The sequence below is a fragment of the Armigeres subalbatus genome, chromosome 2, assembly GCF_024139115.2.
Source record: "Armigeres subalbatus isolate Guangzhou_Male chromosome 2, GZ_Asu_2, whole genome shotgun sequence".
Lineage (NCBI taxonomy): Eukaryota > Metazoa > Arthropoda > Insecta > Diptera > Culicidae > Armigeres > Armigeres subalbatus.
The window spans coordinates 369,255,491-369,282,636 of NC_085140.1; the positions used below are offsets into that span (position 1 = coordinate 369,255,491).

The window sequence follows — 27,146 nt, forward strand, 5'->3', positions numbered from 1 at the left end:
GCTGTTCCCAGCTCGTGTGTGTTGCCGCAGCTCTGGTAGATGGTATGATTACCTCTAAACGTTCGCACCATTGATCCCTTCCAACAAACCTCCTGCAGCGCTACGATGCCGAATCCACGGTCCTTGAGCACTTCGGCGAGTATGCGTGTGCTCCCGATGAAGTTAAGAGATTTGCAGTTCCACGAACCGAGTTTCCAATCGCTAGTCCCTTTTCGTCGCAGTGGTCTTCGCCGATGGTTCCGGTCCGTACTCTCTTGTTGATTGTTCATTGCGTGAGTTTTTTTTTTGGCTGGCTTGCAGGGCCTGACACCAAACACCCTAAATTTCCGGAGGACCATTCCTCCTTATTTTCGGTGAACCATCGTGCACAGTTTCACTTAGAGTCCCTCGCTGGCACTCGGACGATGATCAGCCGCCCCTAACATGGAGAACAGACGCTATTGTGAGCCGATCCTGACATGGAGAACAGACGCTCAATAAGATTTGCACCTCCGGAGAGGAGCAACCCCCCCTTCCCTGTCAGCATACGACCATAGTTCCCACCGGGGTTGGTTACCCGATCTTCCCTAAGGTTGCTCGTATCCCGGCCAGCACCGCGGGGAGGTATTGATAGGAGTTGCTGGGTAAGAGGTTATGGACCACGAGATGGGGTCTATTTTATTCCTTCAGGTACGCGAAGTACCAATGGTACGCTTTACCCAGCATTTGCCGTGCCGAATTGCTCCTCGAACTTCTTCGACAGTACATACTAGAATATTTCAGAATGAAAATGTAGAATTTGCGAAATAATTTTAGAAGGGTTCTTGGAGGAATTGTTCGAGGAATCCAGAGAGAATTTCAGGAGAAATACTGGAATCCTGGAAGAACTTCTAGAGGAATTTCTAGAGGAACTTTCAGAGGAATTCCAGGAGGAACTCTTGGAAGAAATCCTGGAGGAACTTCCGAAGGAACTCCTGGAAGAACCTCCTGAGGAACTCCTGGAGCTTCCAGATGAACTCCAGGAGGAACTTCCGCAGGAGCTTATAGACTATAGAGGATCTTCCGGACGAACTCCTGGAGGAACTTCGGGAGGAACTTCCGAAAGAACTACTGGAGGAACTTCCGAAGGAACTACTGGAGGATTTTCCGAAGAAACTTCTGTAGGAACTTCTAGAAATAATTTAGGAAGGGTTCTTGGAGGAATTGTTCGAGGAATCCAGAGAGAATTTCTGGAGAAATACTGGAACCCTGGAAGAAATTCTAGAGGAACTTTCAAAGGAATTCTTGGAGGAACTTCCGGAAGAATTTCTGGAGGAACTTCCTGAAGAATTCCTGGAGGAACTTCCAAAAGAGTTCCTGGAGGAACTTCCGAAAGAGTTCCAGCAAAAACTTTCGACGGAATTTCTGGAGGAACTTCCAAAGGAATTCCTGGAGGAACTTCCGAAGGAATCCCTGGAGAAACTTTCGAAGGAATTCCTGGAGGAACTTCCGAAGGAATTTCTTTTGCAACTTCCGGAGAAATTGCTGGATGAATTTCCGGAGGAATTCCTGAAGGAACTTCTAGAGCAGTTCTTGCAGGAACTTTCGGAGGATTCCTGGAGGAGTCCCTGAATTAACTTCCAGAATAATTCTTGGAGGAACCTCCGGAAGAATTCCAGTAGGAACTTTCGGAGCAATTCCTGGTGGAATTAACGTAATTTGTGGAAGCATTTCGGAAAATTACTATTGCTTGAAATAAGCTCACGCCGACCCACGCCGCCACGCCGCCGTCGCCGATTAGCAGGCGCCGCTGGCTGAAAATAATCTATTGCACCGTCCCCGACAAATTAGCAATCGGCGCTCAGGTCTACTTAACAGTTAACACTGCATCAACCATTTGACGCCACAATACACGGTTCGAGACCACATTTCTCTATCCTCAATTGCGCCTCACGCTGCGCTCCATGCCTACTTGTACCTGTCGGGTCGGAAGCGAACACCATCTTTACAGGGTTGTTGTCAGGCATTCTTGCAACATTCCCTGTCCACCGTACCCTTCCAGCTTTGGCTACCTCCTGGATACTGAGTTCGCCATAGAGCTAGGCGAGCTCGTGGTTCATCCTTCGCCCGCCACACACCGTCTCTCGAATACGCCGAGTGTCTCAGGCCGAGTGCTTGCAGGCAGGGCTGACAATAGTCGATGAAGCGCACGACGTTAGCTGCAATCGTCATGACGACATCGTAGAACGAAGACTTCATACCATTAAGCTGGAATGCGAAGAGTTTTATTAATCCTTCGTAATAATGAATTTCAAATAACGTATGAAGGCGTTATCGATGTTATCGATACATTTACATATGTTACCAAAGTTCCTACTATTTGTTTATTTGAGAGCCAAATGACGTGCAATCAAATATGTGAAAAAGTGTCTGTCGTAGCCTTACAAATCATCGCTCTTCAATCAGCGGAAAATTTGTCTTCAACTCCGAAAATAGGAAAGCGGATCCAAGAAATGAACACTGAATGATCATCGTTTATGTTCACCCTTTGAACAATCAATCTGTCAGCCTACTGAGATTGAATATCAAATTTTAGTTTATTTCATTATTTTTATCATGAAATAAGACATACGTTCCACTTTATCCATCAGGCATCAATGTAACCAAAAAATACGAATGCTTTTATCCGATTCACTTTATTCCCCACAATATTTACTGTCTGTACTCTTTCACTGTTTTTTTTTCGATAAGCAAATTAGTAAGAGCTGTTAATACGAAAACATGAATTCTTTATTTCATACCGACGCAGTTGATTATATATCAATAACAGCTGTGATTTTTTTTTTGTCTTTATTGAGGAGACTTTTAGCCCTAGGCTGGCTCGTCTCCACACTTTGAATTTATTATTTGTAGATCCAATCAAAATCCCATCCAAATCCGATCCAAATCCAATTTAATCTAATCCAAATCCAAAACAAATCCACTCCAAATCCAACCAAGTACAATCCAAATCCAATCCAAATCCAATCCAAATCTCATCCGAATCCAATCCAAATCCCATCCAAATCCAATCCAAATCCAATCCAAATCCAACCCAAATCCAAATCCAATCCAAATCTAATCCAAATCCAACCCAAACCCAATCCAAATTCAATCTGAATCCAATCCAAATCCAATTCAAATCCAAATCCAATCCGAATGCAATCCATATCGAATCCATATCCAATCCAAATCCAATCCAATCCAAATCCGATCCAAATCCATCCCAAATCCAATCCAAATCCGATCCAAATCCAATCCATATCCAATCCAAATACGATCCTTCATAATCGAATCATCGAGGGTTAACTCTAAATCGTGTCCGTAGATGGTTGGCATAATACAACAACAAAACCTTTCTATTCGCACAGAAAAAAAAACTTTTTTTACCCAGAATCAGATTTCTTGAAGAAGATTTGCCCTGCAGAGTAAAAGTGGCGCCAAATAGAAAGGTGCACCAAAATTTTCTGCGAGCCGGGTCAAAATTCCCGCCCTACCCAACATAAGACAGGGCAAACGAATTGTGGTGACAAATAAGTCCTATGCTGAGGGCTAATGTGACAACAAAACGGAACATAGTTAACTCCTTTAAAAAAGCACAATACATGTGTCCGAAACGTCGGTTGAAAACATAAAACCCCGTTTTTGATCCCAACAGACTGAAAGTCAATACCTCTATCATCGCCACAGTGGCGTAGCGAGGAGGAAAGGGGGACATAACCAACCTGCCACTCCCACCCTCTGCCATGGAAGCCATGCCCATGATAGCATATAATTAGGAAACCCAGAAAAGATGGGACTGTTATGTGATCATATGCTGTGCATTAAAACGTACCTATTATGTATTTAGATTATCCATAATCACGATTCATTTTTCTGCTTCCACGTTAACTTTCTTCCTCAGGTGCTTCGTGGGAGATGCTCCCGACCAGTGGCGCAAGTGCAGCGATAAGTACTTCCCCAAGAAACCTAACCATAGCCATGGGCACCCCAATGGGATCGCCGATGGTACGCGTCATCAAGACACGAATAAAAAGGGTGAAATCTTTCAGTCACCACCGAAACCGGGCGGACTGAGACACCTGGACGACGTTACGGCGCCGGCGGAACTGTGGCCGGTGACGTTCCTGTACGACAAGGGTCCGCCCGGTAGCAGTACCAGCGGTGGTGGCATGACCGTTTCCGCCTCGAAGCAGATTCCCTTGGTGGGCGGCAATGCGACCCAACTCAGCAGCAACGTGGTCGATTGCAAGAAGGACAAGTGCTAAGAAATAGGACAACTTTTCAAAAAGACGAATGATGTGATAATACGTGATGATGGGCATATGTAGTGGACGTTCGAATAGCAACTAGCAATGATTTGTTAGTGATAAGCATTTATAGCAGCAGCAGCAGTTGTTTGGGCTCTCTTCTTCTAATAATATTTGGAACCTGGAAGTTGATTAAGATGGCGCAATGCCGATACGATATTCGCGCCCGAGCATACCTATCTTATGAGTGAATGATTCAGTACTGCCAAAATGATCTTCAATCTTCATTTCAATTAATATAAATATTTATGCTACTATCGTGTTAGAAAGCAACATCGTGAGCTCTTACCACTTTCTTTATCGTGTACAGAAGGATCTGAGATACGTGATCTGAGAATCACGACTTTTGTGGCACTCATAAAGAAAGCAGGTGACAAAATTCATCAACAAAAGGGATTTAAATTATTCGTAAGGCCTGATATACTATGGTAGATTTAATTTTTAGCTATAAAAATATACATTAAAATAAAGTGTATTCTAAAATAGCATCAAACAGTTTGAATGTTAAACGTGATGACTTTCCTATCAGACAACAAACTGAGCATACTCTGTAAATGGCTAAATTATTCAACCAAGAAATTTTTGGATTTTTTAATGCGCTCAGCTCAGCTTAAATAATTGTTAATGCTTCACTCGACGCATGGAGTCAAGACCTATTTATGGATATCGGATATGTGCGCAACAATAATGCTGTTTACATCTTATTGCAACAATTCCTATTAAGACTATTTATAAACTAGATAAAAATAACAACTGGCAGGTAGTAGCTATTCCTGAGTAATGAAACTGATTTTAAACTTTCTTACCGTTTATCCGAGACAATTGACTTCGGGCAATCTTATCGAAGAAAAGCAACCCCGCTGCTCGTTCGATTGTTTCCGGCGGCACCTGAAACATGGACAACGGCGTTTGGTCATCGATTTTTTGATTTGGCAGCACGTATGCTTCCATTTCTAGTCGGTGGTCTGCGGATTCCATTACTACCACTTTATAAAAATGTGTCGGGACTGCCACATTGCTGTTGCCAATTACTTGGTACTTAACGTACAGCTTTCCATCTGCTTCCTTTCGAGGCAAATACAGCGGCCCAGTACAACAATACACATTCTGATATTGCTTGGTCAACTTGCGCACGTGACGCTCCAAGTGGTTCCACTTGTCTCTATTAAACCCAACGCCAACCTACATGGGATTGAATTAATTTAAAAAATCATAAACACCTAAATATTATTAGTCTCACCTGAGGAGCCATATTACTAAGGAAGAATGTCTGATCACAATGCTGCTGATGAAGTCTGTGGTTTCCCGCCGCTGCCAAATGTCCTCGATCAAACCCAGAACCTTTATAATCCGAATTTAACGACCGAAAGAATGGATGCACACTATCGTCCGCTTTGAAGTCGCACTTGGCACGATCGACCGCATCGTTCGCTTTGACCGATTCTGCCGTCAAATGCTCAAACACCCAGTGGGCAACCCGTGTCCTCCGATCGTACGATAGCACATAATCGTCGTAGGATCGCACATTATCCAAACCCGGAAACCCATACTTCATAATCTGTCCAACACGACTCACATTCACGGGCACCGCAGACTTCTGCTCCGCCGGAAAAGGTGAAGCCGCGGAAACGGTGCCAAAAATAGGCAAACCCGGCTTTGAGACGATTTCGTGTATAAAATTGCTGGCACCCCTCTCGTTTACATAATCGATACTTTCGGATGCCCGACGACGGCAAGCCGTCGATTCTGGGATTTTTCTACGCTCCACAAACGATCCCAATAAATAACTACCGATTCCGACGGACGACAGCACTATGAAACGCGACGCGATTTTTGCGGACATCTTCACTGTTGTGCAGAATTACAAATAAGCATGATCTGGTATTTAACAAATTATATTTAAAATTAAATAATATGTTTCTGTACAAGAATAAAAAAATTAACCAGCGAAGCGATCATGCGGATAAAATAATACATAAATGCTGTCCAATGAGAGCTTGAAGTAGCTCGAAGTTTCTCCCTGTCCTGCTCATGCCCATTTGTTGACAAAAAAGAACAAGCAGGACGGGAACAACTTCGAGCTACTTCGAGCTGCTCATTGGACAGCACTATACTATTTACTAGCCACCCTATAACCAGAGACCGGCGGAGTGAAAAACTGTAGAAATGGCAACGTATGAAAATGCATGAAATCGTGAAAATAACACTGGCAGCACTTGAACTTTTTGCTTGATTCTTATGGAAGCAAAAAGTAACTAAGTCGAATTGGAACCGCTTTTGACGGTTCGATTGGAAACAAGATGGCGTCTTCGCCGATCTCTTATTCTAGTATTTCTACTATTTACAAACACTCGAAACACATGATTTTGACATTTAAATCGCAACTCAATGAACACTGAAACCCAAAACTACCCAAAAGTGGGATATTTTAACTCAAAACCGTACTTTATGGGCCAACAAACCCACACGCTCGTCCAGCTGAACTCAAATTTGGGTCAGTTTAACTCAAAATCAGAAAAACTGGCTCAAGACAAAATTGAGTTAATGCCCTATAACTCAATTTTGAGTCACCTTGGAAGATATTTTATTTTGAGTTACATGAACTCAATTTCATAAAATCGGATATTTATGAATTTGAGTTTGTCATTCCAGAAAAAAATTGTTTTCATTATTTTTCAATTATATTAATGATAATTCTAATGGCAGCTTCGAAACATTTTATTTATTATACTAAATGTTACATTATTAATACAATATATACATACAATGTTATTAAGCTTATACATCAAGTTAAATAGAATTCGAGTGAATCATGAAATATCATAGCCTGGCATTAATTGCTGGGGCATGATGTTTGGCGCTACGAAAGGTATCCCAATCCCCCGAAGCAGTATCCAGTATCTGTTTCCTTAATCGTAACTCTGAAGCCAAGTCAGGCTGATGCAGAAATCCGATGTAAGCAGCTGCAAGAAAATGATATAACAGAATCTTTAAATCAAATTGTCTATAATTAATCGCAATCAAAACATATTGTAATCTTCTTCTTCATCTTCTTCATTGGCATTACATTCCCCACTAGGACATTGCCGCCTCGCAGCTTAGTGTTCATTAAGCACTTCCACAGTTATTAACTGCGTGATTTCTAAGCCAAGTTACCATTTCTGCATTCATATATCATGAGGCTAACATGATGATACTTTCATCATTCCAGTTCGAGACAGCAACACGTACGGACGTGTTTTTTGCTCGCGCATTTTTTCGAAGTGTTTTTTCTCGTTCTTTCGCTGTTTACGTTTTCGCTTGTCGCGTTGGCGTTATTTTCTCCCGGACCCGTAATGGGAGACTCGGTGGCCGATTCGGTCGCGGGAAAAGTGTCTAAGCGCACTACTCTTGAAGGCACGGGTAACCTCCAAGCAGCTTTGCAGAGCAACGTGTTCTCGCCGTTGCCGCTTGATGACGCCGGCAATTCGCCTAAAAAGAGGAAGAAGCAGCAATCGCAGCTGCCGCAGGTGCAACCGGAGCGGAAGGAGAAGTGCCCGCCCGTGTTTGTGAAGGGCGATCCGCCGGATTTACGCCCAAAAATTCGCCAGCTGATCGCTAAGGGGCTGAAATGTACTTTTCGGCTCTGCAGCGAGGGCGTGAAAGTGATGCCGGCCAACAGGGACCATCATCAATCCGTCGTGGAGTTCCTCGAGGTCCACAAGTATGAGTACTACACTCATGACCACCCCGGCACGAAGCCGCTCAAGGCTTTGCTGCGAGGACTTCACGACATGAAGGAGGAAGAGCTCCAAGCAGAGCTTGAAAGTTGCGGACTGAAGCCAGTAGCCGTCCACAAGATCGCTCGTCACGACAAGGCGAGGAAATATCGCGACCAGCTTTACCTGATCCATCTGGAGCACGGCTCCACTACCTGGAAGGACCTGAAGCTGGTTGGCGTTATAAATTACACCGTCGTTGACTGGGAGCGATATCGGCCAGTGCACCGCGATGTCACGCAATGCACCAACTGCTTCAATTTCGGGCACGGCACCAGAAACTGCCGCATGAAGCCGCGCTGCAACAAGTGTGGCGAACCCCATCCGACTGACGAGTGCGACAAAATGGAGGTGGCCGATCCCAAGTGCGCCAACTGTGGCGACAAACATCGGGCCACCACAAAGGGCTGTCCAAAGCGAGCCGAGTTCCTGGAAATCCGGAAGAAGGCTTCCACCAGGACCATTCCGAAGAAGAACCGTGTTCCTGTAATCAACGAGGTGAACTTTCCAGTTATCCCGGCTCCCCGTCGTGTGATTCCAATACTCCCACCGCTACAGCCGCACAAGCGACTGGCAGCGGCAGCTGCATCGGTCCAAGCTCCAGCATCGTCGGCACCATCCACCAGCGATAGCCCCCGCTTCCTCCTCCTGGGTTCCGTCGGCAGTCGGAGAACGAAGCCGTCCCACCGGAAGAATCTGCCCCGCTGTACACTCCGGAGCAGCTGATGCCGATCTTCGCGCAGCTCGCCACTCGACTGCGCGGCTGCAAAACCCGATTCGACCAGGTCTTCACACTTGGCATGTTCATCATTGAAAATGGCTGCTAGGGTGGGCCTGGTCAACTGGAACGCTTGCTCGCTAAAGAGCAAAACAATCGAGCTGAAGGATTTCCTTGAGGAGAAGGAAATAGACGTGGCGTTCATCACCGAAACGCACCTAAAACCGGAGGTGAACATCAACATCCCGGACTTCCGCATCGTGCGACTCGACCGGCCGACCAGGGAGGTGGTGTGGCCATCGCTCTTCGCTACAACATCAACTGTCGTCTGCTTCCAAGTTTCCAGCTCAGTGTCATTGAGGCCATCGGTGTCGAAATCACCACTTCGGTCGGCACAATCGCGCTCATCGCGGCGTACTGTCCAACGCAAGCCAAAGCCGGCGATGGATCATCGGCTGCCCTTCGGAGGGACATCGTCAAGCTGACGCGGAGGCAAGGCCAGTATATCATTGCCGGCGACTTGAATGCCAAACATCAAGCCTGGGGCAACAGTCGCGGCAATCGAAACGGCACCATCTGGAGCAACGACATGGAGGAAGGCCACTACACGATCCTGAGCCCGGATTCCCCACTCGGCTGAGTCGGTCCGGTGCCCACGCAACGCTCGACCTCTACGTAACAAACCTGAGTGACCACGTCTCGCAGCCGGTTGTATACCAGGAGCTCAGTTCGGATCACTATCCGGTGGTGGCGGAACTGGGCTCCTCGGTCAATCGGCACCAGCAGTTACGGCGGAACTACCACCGAGTGAACTGGCAGCGTTTCCAGCAGTGCGTCGATAACACCGTGGACTACGAGGTGCGTCCGGAGACGCCGGAAAGTATCGACCGCCAGCTGTGCGCTATCGAGGAGGCGATCACGGCGGCCCGAGAGCAACACGTACCGACGGCTCGGCAGGTAGGCAACTCCTTAAACATCGATACACTCACCAAAGATTTGATTCGATTGCGGAATGTCACTCGCAGGCAGTTTCAGCGTACTGGACTGCCTGAGCTTAAGGCACGCTGCAATCGAATCACAAAAATTATCAAGGCCAGAATGGTGGACCTCAAAAATAACGACTTCTCGAATAAGATCCGCACTCTCCCAGATTATGCTAAGCCGTTCTGGAAAATGACCAAAATTCTAAAATCCAAGCCTCGGCCCATTCCACCTTTGATCCCACTAGACAATAATGGCTCTAAGGATCGCTTGATAACTCCTGCAGAGAAGGTCGCTGAAATAGGTCGTCACTTCGTCAGCTCACACAATCTTGGGCAGAACATCGTCAGTCCACACGAAGCAGCCGTCAACGAGCATGCTAACAACATCCATTTGATTCCCAACGACTTCTCGGAGGAGTTGGAGATCTCAGCTGACGAATTGACGGCCTATATCAAATCGTCGAAGAACATGAAGGCCCCAGGCTTCGACAGCATCCTGAATCTCGAGCTCAATCACATGAGTGCTCCGTTCTTTGAGCACCTCTCGCTGATCTTTAATCAGTGTCTCCGGCTTAGCTACTTCCCATCGTCCTGGAAGTCAGCGAAAGTCATCCCCATCCGGAAGCCAGGGAAGGATCCATCCTCCCCCAAAGTTATCGACCCATCAGCCTTCTCTCAGGGTTATCCAAGCTATTCGAAAAAGCTATTCATCATCGGTTACTTGAGTCTGCCGAAAATCTCAACATCTTGCTCGAGGAACAGTTTGGTTTCCGACGCGGTCGGTCAACTGTACACCAACTGACCTGAGTTACCAACGTCCTCAGACGGAACAAGTTTGTCTCGAAAACATCCGCCATGGCCTTACTCGATGTCGAGAAGGCATTTGACAATGTATGGCATGATGGCCTGGTGTACAAACTACAACGCTACAATCTTCCCAGCTACCTGGTGAAAATCATCAACAATTACCTGTCGGCAAGGACATTCCGGGTCTCAATCAGCGGAGCGAGTTCCAATGCGCACAACATCGTCGCAGGCGTTCCCCAGGGCAGTATCCTCGGGCCCCTGCTTTTCAATCTGTTCACCTCCGACATGCCAGAACCTCCAGAAGGCGGCATTCTGTCTCTGTTCGCAGATGACACATCCATCGTCTACAACGGTAGAGTGATCAGAGCGCTAGTGGCAAAACTCCAACGAGGCCTGGATGCCCTGACAGAGTACCTCACCAGCTGGAAGATCTGTATCAACGCGGCGAAGACCCAGGTCATCATTTTCCCTCACTCCAAATCCCCTAAACTTGTTCCGCCTGGGGACTGTAATATCATCCTCAATGGCACGACCGTGGAATGGGCCAATGAGGCCGGCTACCTTGGCTTGACCCTCGACAGCAAGCTTATTTTCAGGCAACAGGTTGACAAAACGGTGACAAAGTGTAACGTCTTGTTGAAACTACTGTACCCTTTGATCAACCGCCGGTCGTCATTGTCCCTGAAAAATAAGCTTGCTGTCTACAAGCAAATCATCCTATATGGCATGCCGGTCTGGGAGAGCTGCGCTAAAACCCACCACCTCAAACTTCAACGGGTCCAAAACAAATTCCTGAGGATGATCCTCAACACCCCTCCCAGGACAAGAACATCCGTGGTCCACTGTTTGGCTGGGATAAAAACTTACATTAATGCTTTATTGAGTGTAAAGAAAGCTTCAGGGTCCGTTGCTTGCATTCGGATCAGGCTCCAATTAGGGCGCTAGTTTCAATCTAGGTTATTAAATTTTTAATGTAAATATTAGTGTATATAGTAGTTAGGTTATCAAATTTAAAAAAACACACCAGCGCCTCCTAAAGGCCGTCATGATATATCATATTAACACTTAAATAACAATGTAAACATAAAAATTTAAAATTGAAGTTGGAGGGCCAAGCCGGCCGAGCACTGTACATGTAAAAAATAATTGTAGAACAGAAAATGAAACAATAAAGAAGAATTTTACTACTACTAATGATGATACTTTTATGCCCAGGGAAATTGAGACAATTTCCAAACCGAAAATTGCCTAGACCGGCACTGGGAATCGAACCCAGCCACCCTCATCATGGTCTTGCTTTGTAGCCGCGCATCTGTACGGCTAAGGAGGGCCCCATATTGTAATACACATGTGTAATACCACAAACATAGTTGCAGGTAATACGTAGTCTTGTACGTAGTACTAAATCTAAATATTAAACTTACCGGAAAAAATACTTTTCAGAATGTATTTTGTTTTTAAAAATCTGCGAAAACCATAATGTTAAACATATCTGCAAATTGAATGATGAAATAATCAGAAATGAAATTATACAGCGTTTTATTAAATTGTAACTCACGTTTTATAATTGAATTTGATTTCTGGCTTTTCACGAGCAACCGGACTTCGCCATTTTTCAGAAATTTTCACGATGACCTCAATTTTGAGTTTTCCACTTATTTATATTTATTTGAGTAACAGTCACTCAAATTCACAAGTCTCGATTACTCAGCGTTTGACGTCTCGAAGGAAGATATTAATTTGAGTTATATCGACCCAAATTTGAGTTCAGCCGGACGAGCGTGATAAGCATCGGCCCAAAATCTATAGGCCTTTTCATGTGACACTGCCGAGCAGAGATGCCAGATTTGAAGACATGTCTTCGATTTGAAGACATTTGAATCTCTGTGAAGACATTTATTTCGTGAAGACATTTTGAAGACTTTTCAAAATATTTGAAGACTTATCTACTTATTTGAAGATACCTGAAGACAATCAATAAGACAGCGAGTGGAAAATACAATTTGATTTTTTACTTATAAATTCTGCGACTTCTATATGTAAATTGAACAAAAAAAATTTCAAAAGTTATAAAAGTCTTGGCCTGGGGCCTAGAATATCAAACATAAAAATACCTTCACACTAGAGGCCTGAATAAGAGAAACGCGGATAGGTATGTGCCGCCAATCGAACCGTCAAAAAACAGCAGCCAATCGAGCGGGAGACCTGTCAAGCAGCCAAAATGTTGGCTCAAATACTGAAAACGGCTAAATTTGTTTTTATACCATTTTTAAATAAACAAATTTGAATGCCTTTTACATTAGTTTGCAATAATATATGCAAGTCATTTATAGATTCTGAAATGAAATTGCATTGTTTATTGTATTCTATTGTCATGTGATGTGGACACATTAAATAGCGGATTGTGCGATTTTATCTACATAAACCATTTCTTCCTTTTCATGTGTTGCTCTTTGATGAAGAAGATTGAATGCAGTGTTGGCAGAGTCATATTTTCTATCCGCGTTTCTCTTATTCAGGCCTCTACTTCACACTAGCGGGCTGATAACTGCAACGTATTTCAGATTTTGCGTATGAGCACTAAAGAAAGTAAAACGATATAAAGGGAATCCTCCAAAATTTAAATTCAAAATTCTCCTTAATTTCCACAAGTTCTTCTGAAATCCCACAATAAATCCCTTTTTATTTCCACAAGAAAATTGTCTCAATTAATTTTAATAGAAAATTTTTACGAGTGTCGACAAGAAATTTAATTTGTTCTGGTGTTAAATGATTATTTCTCATTATTTCCATGGTCACTCTGAAAAATCTTCACGTCATATTTACCTGAAAACAAATGTGGTTCTCATCCACCATACTTTTCACGTAAGAGTGACCTGAATGACATGTAACCTGAACAAAGTTTAGCTTCGTTGAGTTACGTGATTTATCCGGTGAATCTGACTGGATTTTCCAGTACTAATGACGTGAAGTTTGAAAGTAGTTACGTGTTTGATCAGGTGAACCTTACGTGAATTCTACACTCAAATTAATGTAATGATTATTTTTATGTGCGAAACTCGCATAGAAGTTGAAAATTGATCTGATTTCCCATTTTAAGTGCAACTTATATGAATTATATGTAATCGTAATGGATAACATAACCGACTGCAAGCATTTTATATGCAACGTTCTGATAGTTATTACATGCTGCATATAGAGTTGCTTCTATAGACAATTGAACAGACAAATTGAAAGAAAAAAAACAAAGCAACGAAACGGAAGTTTGGAAACGATACCAAAGGAAAACCATCTAAAATGTTGATATCGACTCAAAGGTAAGTTAAATTACGTTCATGATACCGCCTAAACAATCATTCCGAAAGATTCATAAATATTTGATTCCAGCACTTTACAGCTCATTGCCGCAGCAGAAAAAAAAACTTTGAAAAGAAAATTATGCAGCACCCACCAACAAGACGCTGACGCTCGATTATCCCCCGCCATCGGATATCTAAAACACGTTTTGGTGAGAAGACCGCGGATGTGGGTACGGAATTTGGTGCGGCTAAATTCGATCTCGAAATCAGCAGGGATGAACTGTGTCAAAAGGTGGATTTGGAGCTGTAATCTGCATTTTTACATAAAAACTTTGACCATCCGATAGCAATTCTTAAGCCTTGGGCGCAATGTAACGAATCGGTGATGAAAACAAATATCGATCCGGCCGTTTGCGTCCGTTCCGCTGCATTGCATATAGGAAGCTTAACAATATAATCCTCCGAATCCTGTTGTTTTCCGTTATCGTTTTATTGCATTATGTTATAAATAAATGTGAATCCATGTGAATAATGAAAAAATTACTCTAAAAATATAAACAAAATTGAAAAAAAAAAGTGCGTTGTTAATCTATTTCGACCAGTAGTTTCAATATTAAAAATTATATGCAATACTAATAATGCCTAACCTTAATTCGTAATGTGTTTTATGTGCGAAATAATGAAAATATATTCGCGACGCACATATAATATATAATGATTAAATCGACAAAAATCTAACAGCTCTGCACATACTTTTTAAGATCGAAACTCACTGGTCAAATTCTAAGTGCAAAACTAATGCAAATAATAAGTATATTATTCTGAGTGTACGTACCGGTTACGTGAACTTTTAGTGAAAGCTACATGAAATCAGGCAACCACTACATGGTTTGAAATATATTGCAAAAATGTTTTTTTTAATGAATACAAAATAAGTTAGTGACGCCCGCAGCCGTAAAACGGAGACCTCTTCGCATGTTGATGTGTTGAAATGCATTTGATGCAGAACGTTGTTTTTATCATTAGACAGAGAATGCTGTCATTCGGCCATTACGCTTCGAAGTTATCGCTAAAACACTGTTGGAGAACAAATCAAAGTTACTGACGAATATCGAATGGAATTTATCAGATTTGTTCAGAAATGATGAAACTATTCTTTCTCGGAAATTGCTGATATTTCCGCTGTAAAATCATTCAAAAAGTAGTCCACCCTTGGAAGACTAAAATCTGGAATAACATTTCAAATTAACGCTATCGAAAAACTAGAATTTCTATCTTCATGTAGCTTCGTCTTCTTCCATATCACTACGAATCTTATAAATTTCATCCGACTTCCGTTGATATTTTTTTCAAAATCCCCGCCTAGTTGCACCTGAAACAGGAACTAATTACCGGGACATCGGAGTCCCGAAGAACCGATTTAAAATTCATGCAACCCAGATGAGCTGACGAGACCAGCACCGCCAGAGGCGCTAGTGTATTTTACTCATATTATGGTAAATTTATTTGAAAGTGTTTGCTGTGAGTTTTGACAGATTCCTAACGTCAATCCTCAATGATCATTGATTTGTTTTCGTCGTTGCTTGCTCAATTGCTTTCGTCGTTCGGTCCGGTCTGGTCGCGAAAAAAGTGAAAATCGACGATTGTGGAAAAATTTGCGTCTCATTCCGGGAAGTACCGGTGGAATCTGTGTTATCGTTACGTTTCGGTAACACTTCAGGAATTTCTTAGGGAGAATTCTTCTGAAAGTCCTCCATGAAATCCATCGTAGTCCTCCGGGAAATCCAATGAGAAGTCCTCCATGAAATCCTCCGCGAAATCGTTCATGAAATTCTGCGGGAAGTCCTCCAGGAAATTCTTCGCGATGTCCTTCAAGAAATTCTGCGTGAAGTCCTACAAGAAATCCTTCGGGTTAAATGCTAATTTCACCAGGGATTGAGATCAACGGAGAAAATTTAATGTACCTGTCCGACCAGGAGAATGCTTACGAGATGACGAGAGAAACATAACATTCGTTTCGGCTTTTGGGTAAGGAGAAACTGAAATACCGTAAAAGGGTCCCCAGAATGAAGAGCGCAGCAGCGAGTTTTAACAGTAAGTCAAAGCCTGCCGCTGCCACTGCGCTAACCATGCTGGATGGACCGGAACCTCACCGAAGTTGCAACAGCTTAGAACGCCGATATCCGAGGAGCAGCAAAGATGTTTGCGAACGCAAATCTATGGGCAGCCCGCAAGCTGTCGTGTCGTTCGGGAGTGAAATCTACGATGCCGGATACCTGAAATTAATCAACGAACAATCCACCTCTACGTTGGCTGGGTCTTACGTACACAGCAAGGAGAAGAATAAAAAACCCTTGGCAGTGGGCTCTGGTCAACCACTACAAGCAAGCAGGCCCTATCAAAGCGACCGTGTGTCACTCAAAGCGCACAGCAACCGCATAGCACAGTGTAAGTAGAACATTGATTTGTGGATAAAATTGTTTAAAATGAAAACCATTTACAAGCATGATTTTTGAAAACGTCGTGTCCAAATGAAAGATTCTCTTTCATTAAGCTCTCTTTTGCTAATATCGCAATATTGTCTAAAATGTGCAATATTTTCATCTCAGCATGCTAGTTAATTTCTTCAGATCTCTGCCAAAAATCCGACCTAAATGTTCGTGTGGCTTTGTAATAATCGATAGAGAAAGTAAACAAAGGGAGGCTCTCTTTACGATATTCGACGTTTTCAAAAATCATGCCAGATCTAAAACCATTATACTGATTATACTACATAAATAAATATATCCAGCGTCAGTCGTGCGAGTTATTATTCATCGAAGCTTGCACAGGACTTCACAGGACGCCTCTGGAAAAAGGAGCATCACAAGGAATGTTCGTTGGATGCTTTGCCGATACGGCCACGGTTAGGATTCGCTTTGCCTGTTAAGGACAGGAGATCTCCCTCGTATTTCTGATGGAACCGGAGACCAAGCTGTTCTCTGCTAACCTTTTTGAAGCCACAAGCAAACCTCCAAACCTAGGTAGTACTCCAAGTTACTTAGCCGTTTGTCAGCTGCAGTTCTTCCAACGAGGTTGACGGTTGAGATGAATCTCGTGCACAACCGTGATCCGATCGGCGTCTCCATTAAAAATATGTTCTTGTAAGTATCAGCTGCGTGGATTTCGGAAAGTAATTAACTAACGACCGCTCTCTCTAATTTTAGGCCGTTGGTCAAGCTTATTGACAGACTATCGAACGCTACCTACATTTCTTGCGCTTCTGTGTTTGGGTCATCGATGAAAGCGTTGAGGAGAACGCCAATCTTGTCATTCGTCTGTTGATCCGACGTACGGAATGCTTCGGTTCTGCGCTTCGTGGTGAAGGTTTGATGAAGGCTATCAACGAAGCCAACAAGATGTCCGAAAAGATTTCAAGGCGTAGGAAGAAGCAGGATGAGGCAGAAGATACGATCACTGGTCTAGGCTTCTCGCATCCTCTTTCAGAGAGATAGACGACGACAAAGATTACATGGATACCAGAGCTGTCGTTCTGTGCTTCTATTGAACACTGGTGGATACGTTGTGCACCGGATGCATCGGTGATCAAACAAGGCAAAAACGAATCATTGCGAGCTCTGCCATTCTACGCTCCTTGTAACCGTCGGAAGATTTTTGAGTAGTTCTGGTTTTGTTAACATTGACTAACACGGCGAAGGAAGGCCAAAGTCCGACAAAGTCCGCGGTTCCAAATGGCTCCAGTGAAGCCGGTGGACCCCTTCCAAACAATTCAAACAACAATGACGTCGGCGTGCGTACACCCGCTTTCAATGATTCCTGCGATCGACGCTTCTGGACGGACCCGAAGGGTGAATTCGAGAGCAATGTTGTAAATACAGAGCCCTAACTGATGGGTAAAAACGCAGCCGGTGCGACCAGACTTCCATAGCGATGCTCACTTCCATAGCAATCTCCAGTTCACATTAATCTGCCAACGTTTCCAACACTGCCGTAATAATAAATTACCTTAATTATTACGAATACATATTTTAGGATCACTTAAAAACGAACTTTTGATAGGAAGTCCGGAAATCCATTATACATCAATCGACTCAGCTCGAAAAATTAATTGATTGGTGTATTGCCTAATTGATTGCTAAGTTGCTTGATTGCTTTATTAGTTGGTTGGTTGCTTGATTGATTCGTAGCTTGCTTGAATGGTATGGTATGAATGGTGGGTTGCTTGATTCGTTGACTGGTTTGTTGGTTGCTTGCTTGATTCGTTAGTTGGTTGAATGATTGATTAGTAGGCTGGTTGGTCGGTAGATTGGTGAGTTGGTCGATTGGTTGGTTGATTGGTAGGTTTCTTGATTGGTTAGTTGGTTGAATGGTTGATTGGTTGGCTGCTTGATTGGTTGATTTTTGGTTGTTTGCTTAATTGGTTGGTTATTTTGTTGATTGGTTGGTCGGCTGGTTAGTTGATTAGTTGTTTTGTTGGTTGCTTGAATGGTTGATTGATTAGTTGGTTGGTTGATTGATTTGTTAGTTGGTGAAATGGTTATTTCCTTGATAAGTTAGTTGGTTGATTGGTAGCTTGTCTGATTGGAAGATTGGCTATTGGTTGCTTGATTGATTGGAAGCGGGTTAGAATGATTGTTTAGTTAGTTACTTGATTCGTTTGTTGTTTGGTTGATGGCTGGTTGATTAGTTGCTTCATTGGATAATTGGTATCCTGATTGATTAGTTGGATGATTGGTAGCTTACTTGAATGGTTGAATTATTGGCTGGTTGCTTGATTTGTTAGTTGGTTGCTTGATTGGTAGCTTGCTTGAATGGTTAGTTGCTTGATTGGTTAGTTGCTTGATAGGTTGATTGCCTAATTGGTTTATTGGTTGGCTAGTTCATTGGTATCTTGCTTAAATGTTTGATTGGTTGGTTGATCGGTTTGTTGCTTGATTGATTGGTTGGTTGCTTAATTGGTGGGCTGGTTGATTGATTAGTTGCTTGATTGGTTAATTGGTTGCTTGAGTGATTAGAAGTGGGCTTGAATGGTTGGTTGCTCGATTAATTAGTTGCTAATTTGGTTGCTTGGTTAGTTGATTATCCCAAGTAACCATGAAGCTATATATGCTTGTAAAAAACATAGACCTAAAAGTTGACTTTAAGTGGAAAAGGGCAATTATAAGACCGAATTAATGGTTCATTACTTTGACATTTTGAAATAAAGCATCAGTAATGCATCGCTGCATTCGTAATGCTGATTTAGAGTATCGTTGTCTGACAGTTGATAAATAAATGCAATTTCACATCATTAAAACTGATCTAATGCAATTAGCATTTAGCATGCCGACTTGTGATTTATATATGTGCAATATTGTAATGCTTGGTGTTACTTGGGATAGTAGTTTTATTGATTGGTGAATTGTGAATGCTGAATTGATTGGTTGCTTCATTGGTTAATTAGTTGGTTGGTTTATTGATTACTTGGTTGATTGGTAGCTAGCTTGAAAGGTTGGTTGCTTGATTGGTAGGTTAAAAGATTGATTAGTTGCTTTATTGGTTGATTGGTTTTGTTGTTCGTTGCTTGAAAGGTTGATTGTGTAGCTTCATTGATTGCTTGATCGGAATCTTGGAGGGACGCCTACGGGAATGTCTAGCGATGTATCAAGAATCTGCCAGCAATGCCCGCACGATGCCCATAGAAATACACCAACGAAGCCCACAGCAGTCCGCCAGCGATGCCCACAGGATTCCGCTCACGATGCTCACAAGGATCCACCAGCGATGCCCACAGGAATCCTTCAGCAATACCCACAAGAATCTGCCAGCAATACCCTCAGGAATCCATCAGTTTCCCAAAAGAATCCGCCAGCGATCCTCACAGAAATTCACCAGCGATGCCCACAAGGATCTGCCAGCGATGCCCGCAGGATGCTAACAGGAATTCACTAACGATGTTCACAGAAATCCGCCTGCGATGCCCACAAGAATCCACTAGCGCTGTAAACAAGTATCCGCCATCAATGCCCACAAGAATCTGCTAGCGATGCCCGCAGGATGCTGATAGAAATTCACCAACGATGCCCACAGAAATTCGCCTGCGATGCCTACAAGAATCCGCCAACGCTGTGAACAGGAATCCACCAGCAATGCAACAGGAGTCCGCCAGCAATGCCCACAAAAATCCGCCTGCGATGCCCACAGGAATCCGCGAGCGATGCTCACAGGAATTGCCCACGATGCTCATAACAATGCCCATAGGAATCTACCAACGATGCCCACAGGTATTGGTATGGTATCGGAGCTGAGCTCATCAAGATGGGCCCGGAAAAGCTAGCCACTTGCCTGCTCAAACTGATAGTCAGAATCTGGGAAACTGAACAGCTATCGGAGGAGTGGGAGGAAGAGGTTATATACCTCATCTACAAGAAAGGCGACAAGCTGCAGTTTGAGAACTTTCATGTGATCACTATCCTTAATGCTGCCTACAAAGTGATATCCCAGATCATCTTCCGACGTCTGTCACCATTAGTGAAAGAGTTCGTGGGAAATTATCAAGCCGGTTTCGTAGACGACCGCTCGACAACGGACCAGATCTTTACTGTACGGCAAATCCTTCAACAATGCCGTGAATACCAGGTCCCAACGCACCATCTGTTCGTTGATTTCAAGGCGGTATACGACAGTATAGACCGCGTAGAGCTATGGAAAATTATGGACGAGAACAGCTTCCCTGGGAAGCTTACCAGACTGATCAAAGCAACGGTGGATGGTGTGCAAAACTGTGTGAAGATTTCGGACGAACAATCCAGTTCTCTCAAATCGCGCCGGACATTAAGACAAGGTGATGGACTGTCATGTGGAGAGCCGGGGTACGATTTTCAACAGATCCAGTCAATTCATTTGTTTCGCAGATAACATGGACATTGTTTTACTCTAAGTCAAAGTCCCGCTTCCGCAGGGCAACTGAAAGTAAAAAGAACTAGCGAACGGTTAACTACCGTAACCGGGGACTGTGATCAGAAATAAATGGTTCTAACCACCACGAATGCTAAACTAGAACTGATTTGATTTTATTCACGAATTTGCTACAAAGTTCTTTTGATTGATTTCACTGTGGTGCGGTGTGCACCAAGACCGGGCCGGTACCGATGCACCCAATGTGCTTACTCGGCAGGCGTCGGATGACGAATGATGAAAACACTCCAGTGTATTTCCAGCGCGCGCGCTCTTGTGGCTCTGGTGTGCATTTTTTCAATAGTTTGACGTAACAATTAGAAAATTCAAATATCTTTCTATTAGTTGCACTTACTTAGTAAAGACTATAAAATCGTTTGGATGGAGTAAAATCAAAGAGCAGAATTTTTGCACTGAGTGTAGGACAACACTGCTTACGGTATGTGCGGTGCGCTTTCAACGATGTCTGTCCTTCTGAGTGCGTTTTCATGGCTGTTGCCCAGTTTATAGTTGATAGGCGGCGCATGGCATTGCTGAGGCAGCGGTGATATCGATGCACGTTGGACCCATGCGGTCGTGACCGCTGGCCAGCCGGATGTATGCCGCTGACTGCTGCGAGTTTGTCTCGACAATGAATTATTGGCAGTGGCTGATTTTCTACACGCCGCTTCCACATCCAGGCGCTATTGTATATGCGCAAAATAGCCAGCATGAGTTAACCGCCAGAAATTTGTATGGCGAAAGGCATCTAATGCGGGTTTTCTCAAAATTAGGAACTTTCCATGAAAAACTATTTGGTACCGGTTATGAAGGATGGTGTCCGCTACTACGCCTACCAAATATTTTTCGATTAAGGTGCTTAATTTCGGGAAATCGAACCTTAGATGCCTTTCGCCATACTGATTTCAGAAAGTTAACTCCTAGTGTGCCGCTGTAAGCACGCTCAAAGCAGGCGATTCATTGCGATCGTTTGACGATTACACTGATAGCTGGGATGGTTGGTGTGACCATATTGTAACACGCGAAGTGCTGATGCGGGCGCTTTTTGTCCATCGGTCAATGTTCACTGATGGACCGTTGGCAGCACTTTATGCTTGTGCTGCGTCTGATCGTCTTGTGCAACAATGTTGCACATCAAAATTAGATTTGGATCGATTTGGGGCCGGAGCTTCAAGATTAGCACCGGATGAAGTTTAATTACTTCCATTTTCTCCGCAGCGCAGACGCAGACGATTGTCCCAAATAGCTGGAGGTGGGGGATCCTCTTCATATTCCGCTACTTCATGGATCGAAGATTGTTCCATGCTGTTGTTGGCTGCTGGTAACTCGATTGGTAATGGGGCTAACAGCCGGACGTTCCGTTTGTAGATGCTGGTTCCGACGCGAACCGTGGCGACACGCACGACTCCATCGGCGCCGGGATGTGTGTTGATGACGATTCCCATGGGCCACTTTGCCACGGGATTGTTGTCATCTCCGATGAGGACAACTTGTCCAACTTCCATCGCAATGATAGATTTCCATGTTTAGGTATTCCGCTGGGAATGGGAAGAGCCGTCATGGGTCTCCCAATCAGAAAGTGTCCAGGGGTGAGCGGTTCTGGACTACTGGCGTCGGTCCAGACTGCCGTTAGGGGCCGGGAATTCATTATTGCCGACACCTGGTAAAGCACAGTCTGCAGTTCCAAAATATTGAAGCAGTCCTCCGAAATTTGGACTTTATCCCTTTGGTAGCTGCTATCCCAACCAATTCATTTTGGAATAGCTCGTTGTTGTATGTTTGTGCCAGTTCGGCGAGTTCTTTGTTGGCTCCAACGAAATTGCGTCCGTCGTCGGAATAGATTACTTCAGGCCTGCCGCGCAGCGCAGTAAATCTCATGAGTGCAGCGATGAAGGCTCCTGCGGACTGATTTTACACAACTTCGAAGTGCACCGCTTTGGTGGAAAAACAAACAAAGATGCAGACGTAGACGGCCATCTTGGTCTTAGCTCTGGGGTTCGGCAGGGTGTAAAATGGACCACAAAGATCCACTCCGGTATGCGTGAAGGCTGGTGATGGAATCACCCGGGGTCTGGGCAATTGACCCATCTGCTGATAGAATTTGGGCGGTTCCGATATTGTCTCTGGAAGTCCGCAATGATTGTCTCCATCCCAGCGTGGAGATTTCTTCTATGAATGTGATTCAAAATGATTTTCCCAAAGAAGTGCTCTCGGGGAATTGAAACTGGACGTCGTTGATCCTGAGGTAGGTCGGCTAGACTAATTCTGCCCACGACGCGGATAAGTCCATCCTCGATGATGGGACTGAGGTGCTGCATAGAGATGGTCGGGTTTCACATTTTGTAAACCCGAACCCGACCCGAACCCGATTTAGAAATTCCTTTCAAACCCGGACCCGACCCGAACCCGGAATGAAAACTCTTATCAAACCCGAACCCGACCCGTACCCGACAATTTTTGCAGTCTTAAACCCGAGCTGGACCCGAACTAATTTTTGGCGGAATACTCAAACTAGATATTTTATATTTCTCTTTACACCCAAAAGGGTATAGGCCCAAACAACGAACAAGCCTTAAAATTACCAGAAACGAATAAAAAAATATTCAATACTTTATTTCTCAGTACCCGACCCAGACCCGACATTTTATCATCTCACAAACCCGTACCCGACCCGAACCCGACATTGTCCTAATTTTTCAAACCCGAACCCGACCATCTCTACTGCTGCAGAGGACCTTGCTTGATAGGAGTTCCCTTTTCCTCTAGATGAGCGAACTCCTGACGATAATGAATTTGCTGGAGGTGCTTAACCTCGTGCTTAACGATCAGCCGCTCTCCTGCCTCCAGCTCACTCACAGTGTCACAGTTAAGGAACCGATATGAGATTCTCTGTTCACCCCACGTCCCTTGATAGTGGTTGACTTGGCCATAAAATTGTTCATTACTTACTTACTTAGGTCATACACCTCGGTTGTTATGTCGTCCTGGTTCTGTGATAAACAGGTTGCAACACCTGGTAGGTCTACAAGTGCCTTGAACTGCGGCTTATTATGCAATACGTATTCTGTGGCGTGCAGCAACAGCTCTATTTTTGTAGTTAAGAGCTTCCTCACGGAAATTTCTCTTGAGACTACACCCGCGGGATTTTGATCGGTCGGGATGAAGCGCCAAGCCTCCTGGTTTGTTAGAGACCGAATTACCTTAATCCGGTTTGAAACGTAAACCTCATTGTGGGGTGCATGCGAGTGGATCCAGGCCAATACTACCTGCGAGTCGCACCAGTAGTAGGCTTGATCGATGCGCGATGGTATAATGCCGCTTACCTTATGCATTGATTCGGCAAGTAACTAAGAGTTCCTTTCGAGGTAGCGTCAGGGCCAGCTGATTGGCCTTTCATTGTTCATTGTAAGTTCATTGTTTTCCAATTTTGGTCATCTATGCAGTACGCGTAACCATAGACGAGGATGGATGCATCTGAGAACCCATGCAGTTCCAGGTGTACAGCGTTACTTGGAATGGCTTGGCGCGGTATGGCCAAGCTTGCGAGTTTCGGCAATGTATTCTTCAGCTGTTGCCATTCATGATGTGATTGCGCAGGGATTTGGTCATCCCATTTTAATTTGATTTTCCTCAGTCCTTGGAGCAGGATCTTCGCTGAAATAATTATTGGCTGCATAATGCCCAGCGGGTCGTACAGCCTCAAAATCTCGGAGGCAAGTTGCCTTTTGGTCATAGTGGTTTTGCGAGGATCCTGGTCATCCACCAGAAATCGGAATGTATCGGTTTGCGGGGACCATGCAACTCCTAATGTCTTGATGACGTCGTGATCTCCTACGTGAATCACCTGTTCTACGTCTTCGGTTGCCACGTCGCGTATGGCGGTGGGATCATTAGATGCCCATTTCCTTAAGGGGAATCCTTTTTTGAGTAATGCGGCTTCCACAGCCTTGCGGCGATGTAGTAGCTCATCTACTGAATCTCCCCCCATCATTAGGTTGTCTACATAGAAACATTGCTGAATGGCATCAGCAATCTCCGGCTGCTCGGGACATAGTTCTTCCCCGACTTCGTGAAGCGGCTAGGAAAGACCATGCTGCTTCGCCGTACGTCACCGTTTCAATCTGTAGGTTTGAATTTCTTCGGAGGGGTGGTTCCTCCACAGAATGCATTGCAACCACGAGTCTTCCTCGTGGACGTTTACCTGTCGGTACATTTTTGCGACGTCAGCGGTGATTACCTTATCGAAGCACCTGAACTCTAACAGTAACTTAAACAGCTCGCGCTGTATTACCGGTCCGCTGTGCTGGATCTCATTCAGAGATATGCCACTCGTCGTTTTGGCGCTAGCATCGAACACCACTCGTAGTTTCGTTGAGGTGGAGTCCGGCTTAATTACGCAGGAGTGGGGTATATAATATTTTACCCTTGCATAATCAACTGGGCGGACTATTTCCATATGCTGCATGGCGCGATATTCCTTGAGGAAATCCCTACATTGCTCTTATATGTCTGGGTGATGGGTAAGACGCTTCTCCAACGATAGCAAGCGCCTCCTTGCCTGTTCAAAAGAGTTCCCCAGAATCTGAGATTCATGCTTTAGAGGAAGACGAACGGTGAATTTGCCATCCGGTCCTGTCGTGGTGTTTTTGCGAAAGTGTTCTTCGCAAATGTTCGCGCTGAGGTAGGGCGTCGCTTCCGCGGAAGTCACCTCCTCGAGCGCCCAAAAATGCCTGAAGCAATTCTCCAAGTTTTGTTCGTTGTCGTCGTACCCTTCTGGTTTTTCGGCAGCTGGAGCCTTTTTGTATTCAGGCTTGGCTTCCACGACAGCCACAATGACTTGTCGCGGCTTTGGGAAAGATGCTAGTCCGCCGACTAGCCATCCAAGGGCGGATTCCTGAAAAACAGGTCCATTTCCCAGATTAATAGATCTGGGCCTGATGATTTGGAAGAACACCCTGGATCCTAATAGAATTTCCACGGGTTGCCTCTTGTAAAACGTAGGGTCGGCCAATTCGATGTCGTCTGGCACCCTTATCGATCCCTTGCGAAGACTAATGATGGGCTGATCCCCCAATAATCAAATCTACTTGTGTTGAAAGCTTACCACTCCTTGACTCAATCAGAGTCGTAAGCATATGATGCGTTGCCGATTCCATTTATGGTCAGTGGGACTGCAGTGTGGGGCAGGCCAATGAGTTGCGCTGCCTCTTCGGTAATTGTTTCGACTTGGCTACCCGAATCCAATAGACAACGAACTTGGTACCAAGTCGAAGCTCCTCGTACGTTTATGGCCGCTGTTGCCAAAAACACATAATTTTCCCCAAGTCACTTGTAGAGGCCGAGGCCTGCATGGTCGATCCGTCGGCCTTCTCTTGAGGTGTCGATGGCGAGGAAATTTCCCCCGCCGGCGAGTGTAGTAGGGTGTGGTGACGGGCACCACACTCCTTACAGCTTACTTTTGAAGGGCACTTTTTTGCAGAGTGCCCATGCGATAAGCAATTGTAGCATTTTCCATCACTCCTTGATTGGCAGCTTGTTGAATACAGCACAATAGAATATGCTATGATCGCTGGTTGCGCCGCAGGCGAAACAAGCTTTGGGCTCTTTGATGATTGATCATTTTCATTGTTCCCTTTCGAGGATCGGGAGACGGGGGCTGCTGCCACCGTTTTAACGTTTCGTGCTCCGTCGAATTCAGTATGGCAAGCTAGCTGGTTCGCTCGTTTCTCCAGCTCCGTTTACAATTCGGTCCACATATAAATCTGTTGGAGGTCCAGGCTCTCTTCGAGCTTGGACAGGGTAGAGTTGTCCAATTTCCCCTTCACAATGGCTACAAGTAGCCCGTTTGCGACGCAATCCAGCGTTTGGTTGCGTCCTCCGTTGATTTGTTGAGCGGCATGAACCGTGGTGTCCACCGCATCGATTAGTGCCAAGATCGCCTTGGCATTGGGGTTTGTAATGTTGTTCACCTAAGTAATTTGGTGAAGTAGCCTTCAAAAGCATTACGGCGCTTGTAAAAGCGCGCTTCTAATTTTGCCATGCATCGGTAAAGAAGTCCCTGAATTCTCAAGGGCTTCAATCGAATTTTCGCCGGTTCGAAGTGCTCAAGGCACATGCATAGAAACTCGAATTTGTCTGCGTCTTCACTTAGCGCAGATATGCGCTTTCAAAACGGCTCTTGAATGAGAGCCACTCGGTCGGCGAACCATTGAACCGAGGGAGATCGATCCTCGGTAAATGATCCGCTCTGTTGGTGTGCGGCTGAATAGTTTGATCCAGCAGCGGTTCCTGTGCGCGTACTGGAGGAACTGGTTTTGACGCGTTGGCCAGCTCCTCTA

The 27,146-nt window shown here is 44.6% G+C and overlaps 2 protein-coding genes and 2 long non-coding RNA genes across 14 annotated transcripts in view; 2 read left to right on the forward strand and 2 right to left on the reverse strand.

Annotated features, from left to right (window-relative positions):
* LOC134213042 (uncharacterized) overlaps positions 1 to 4,792 on the forward strand; it is a 125,980-nt gene extending 121,188 nt beyond the window's left edge. For all 5 annotated transcript variants that reach the window (XM_062691540.1, XM_062691542.1, XM_062691543.1 and 2 more), the window contains one exon: positions 3,902 to 4,792. In XM_062691540.1, coding sequence (XP_062547524.1) covers positions 3,902 to 4,265 — 364 coding nt within the window. In that variant the 3' untranslated portion in view covers positions 4,266 to 4,792. The remainder of the gene's footprint in view (positions 1 to 3,901) is intronic.
* Positions 1 to 6,341, reverse strand: part of LOC134213046 (endonuclease G, mitochondrial) — a 458,875-nt gene extending 452,534 nt beyond the window's left edge. For 2 of the 7 annotated variants that reach the window (XR_009979388.1, XM_062691559.1), the window contains exons 1-2: positions 5,548 to 6,341; positions 5,114 to 5,489 (exon numbers count right to left, since the gene is read on the reverse strand). Coding sequence is in view for 6 of the 7 variants with exons in the window: in XM_062691559.1 (XP_062547543.1) it covers positions 5,114 to 5,489; positions 5,548 to 6,150 (979 nt within the window). In the remaining variant the exon portion in view is untranslated. Of the gene's footprint in view, positions 1 to 5,006; positions 5,490 to 5,547 lie in introns of those variants that run through there. The other 5 variants (XM_062691561.1, XM_062691562.1, XM_062691560.1 and 2 more) reach the window with 4 other exon arrangements.
* Positions 6,342 to 7,016: 675 nt separating this feature from the next.
* LOC134213050 (uncharacterized) lies at positions 7,017 to 12,295 on the reverse strand. The gene is made up of 3 exons (XR_009979390.1): positions 12,132 to 12,295; positions 11,998 to 12,065; positions 7,017 to 7,270 (listed from the first exon to the last, which is right to left on the reverse strand). It is a non-coding gene; the product is annotated as an uncharacterized LOC134213050 (long non-coding RNA).
* Positions 12,296 to 15,338: 3,043 nt separating this feature from the next.
* LOC134217213 (uncharacterized) lies at positions 15,339 to 18,689 on the forward strand. Its single transcript, XR_009980948.1, has 3 exons — positions 15,339 to 16,320; positions 16,664 to 17,015; positions 17,079 to 18,689. It is a non-coding gene; the product is annotated as an uncharacterized LOC134217213 (long non-coding RNA).
* The last annotated feature ends 8,457 nt before the right edge of the window (positions 18,690 to 27,146 follow it).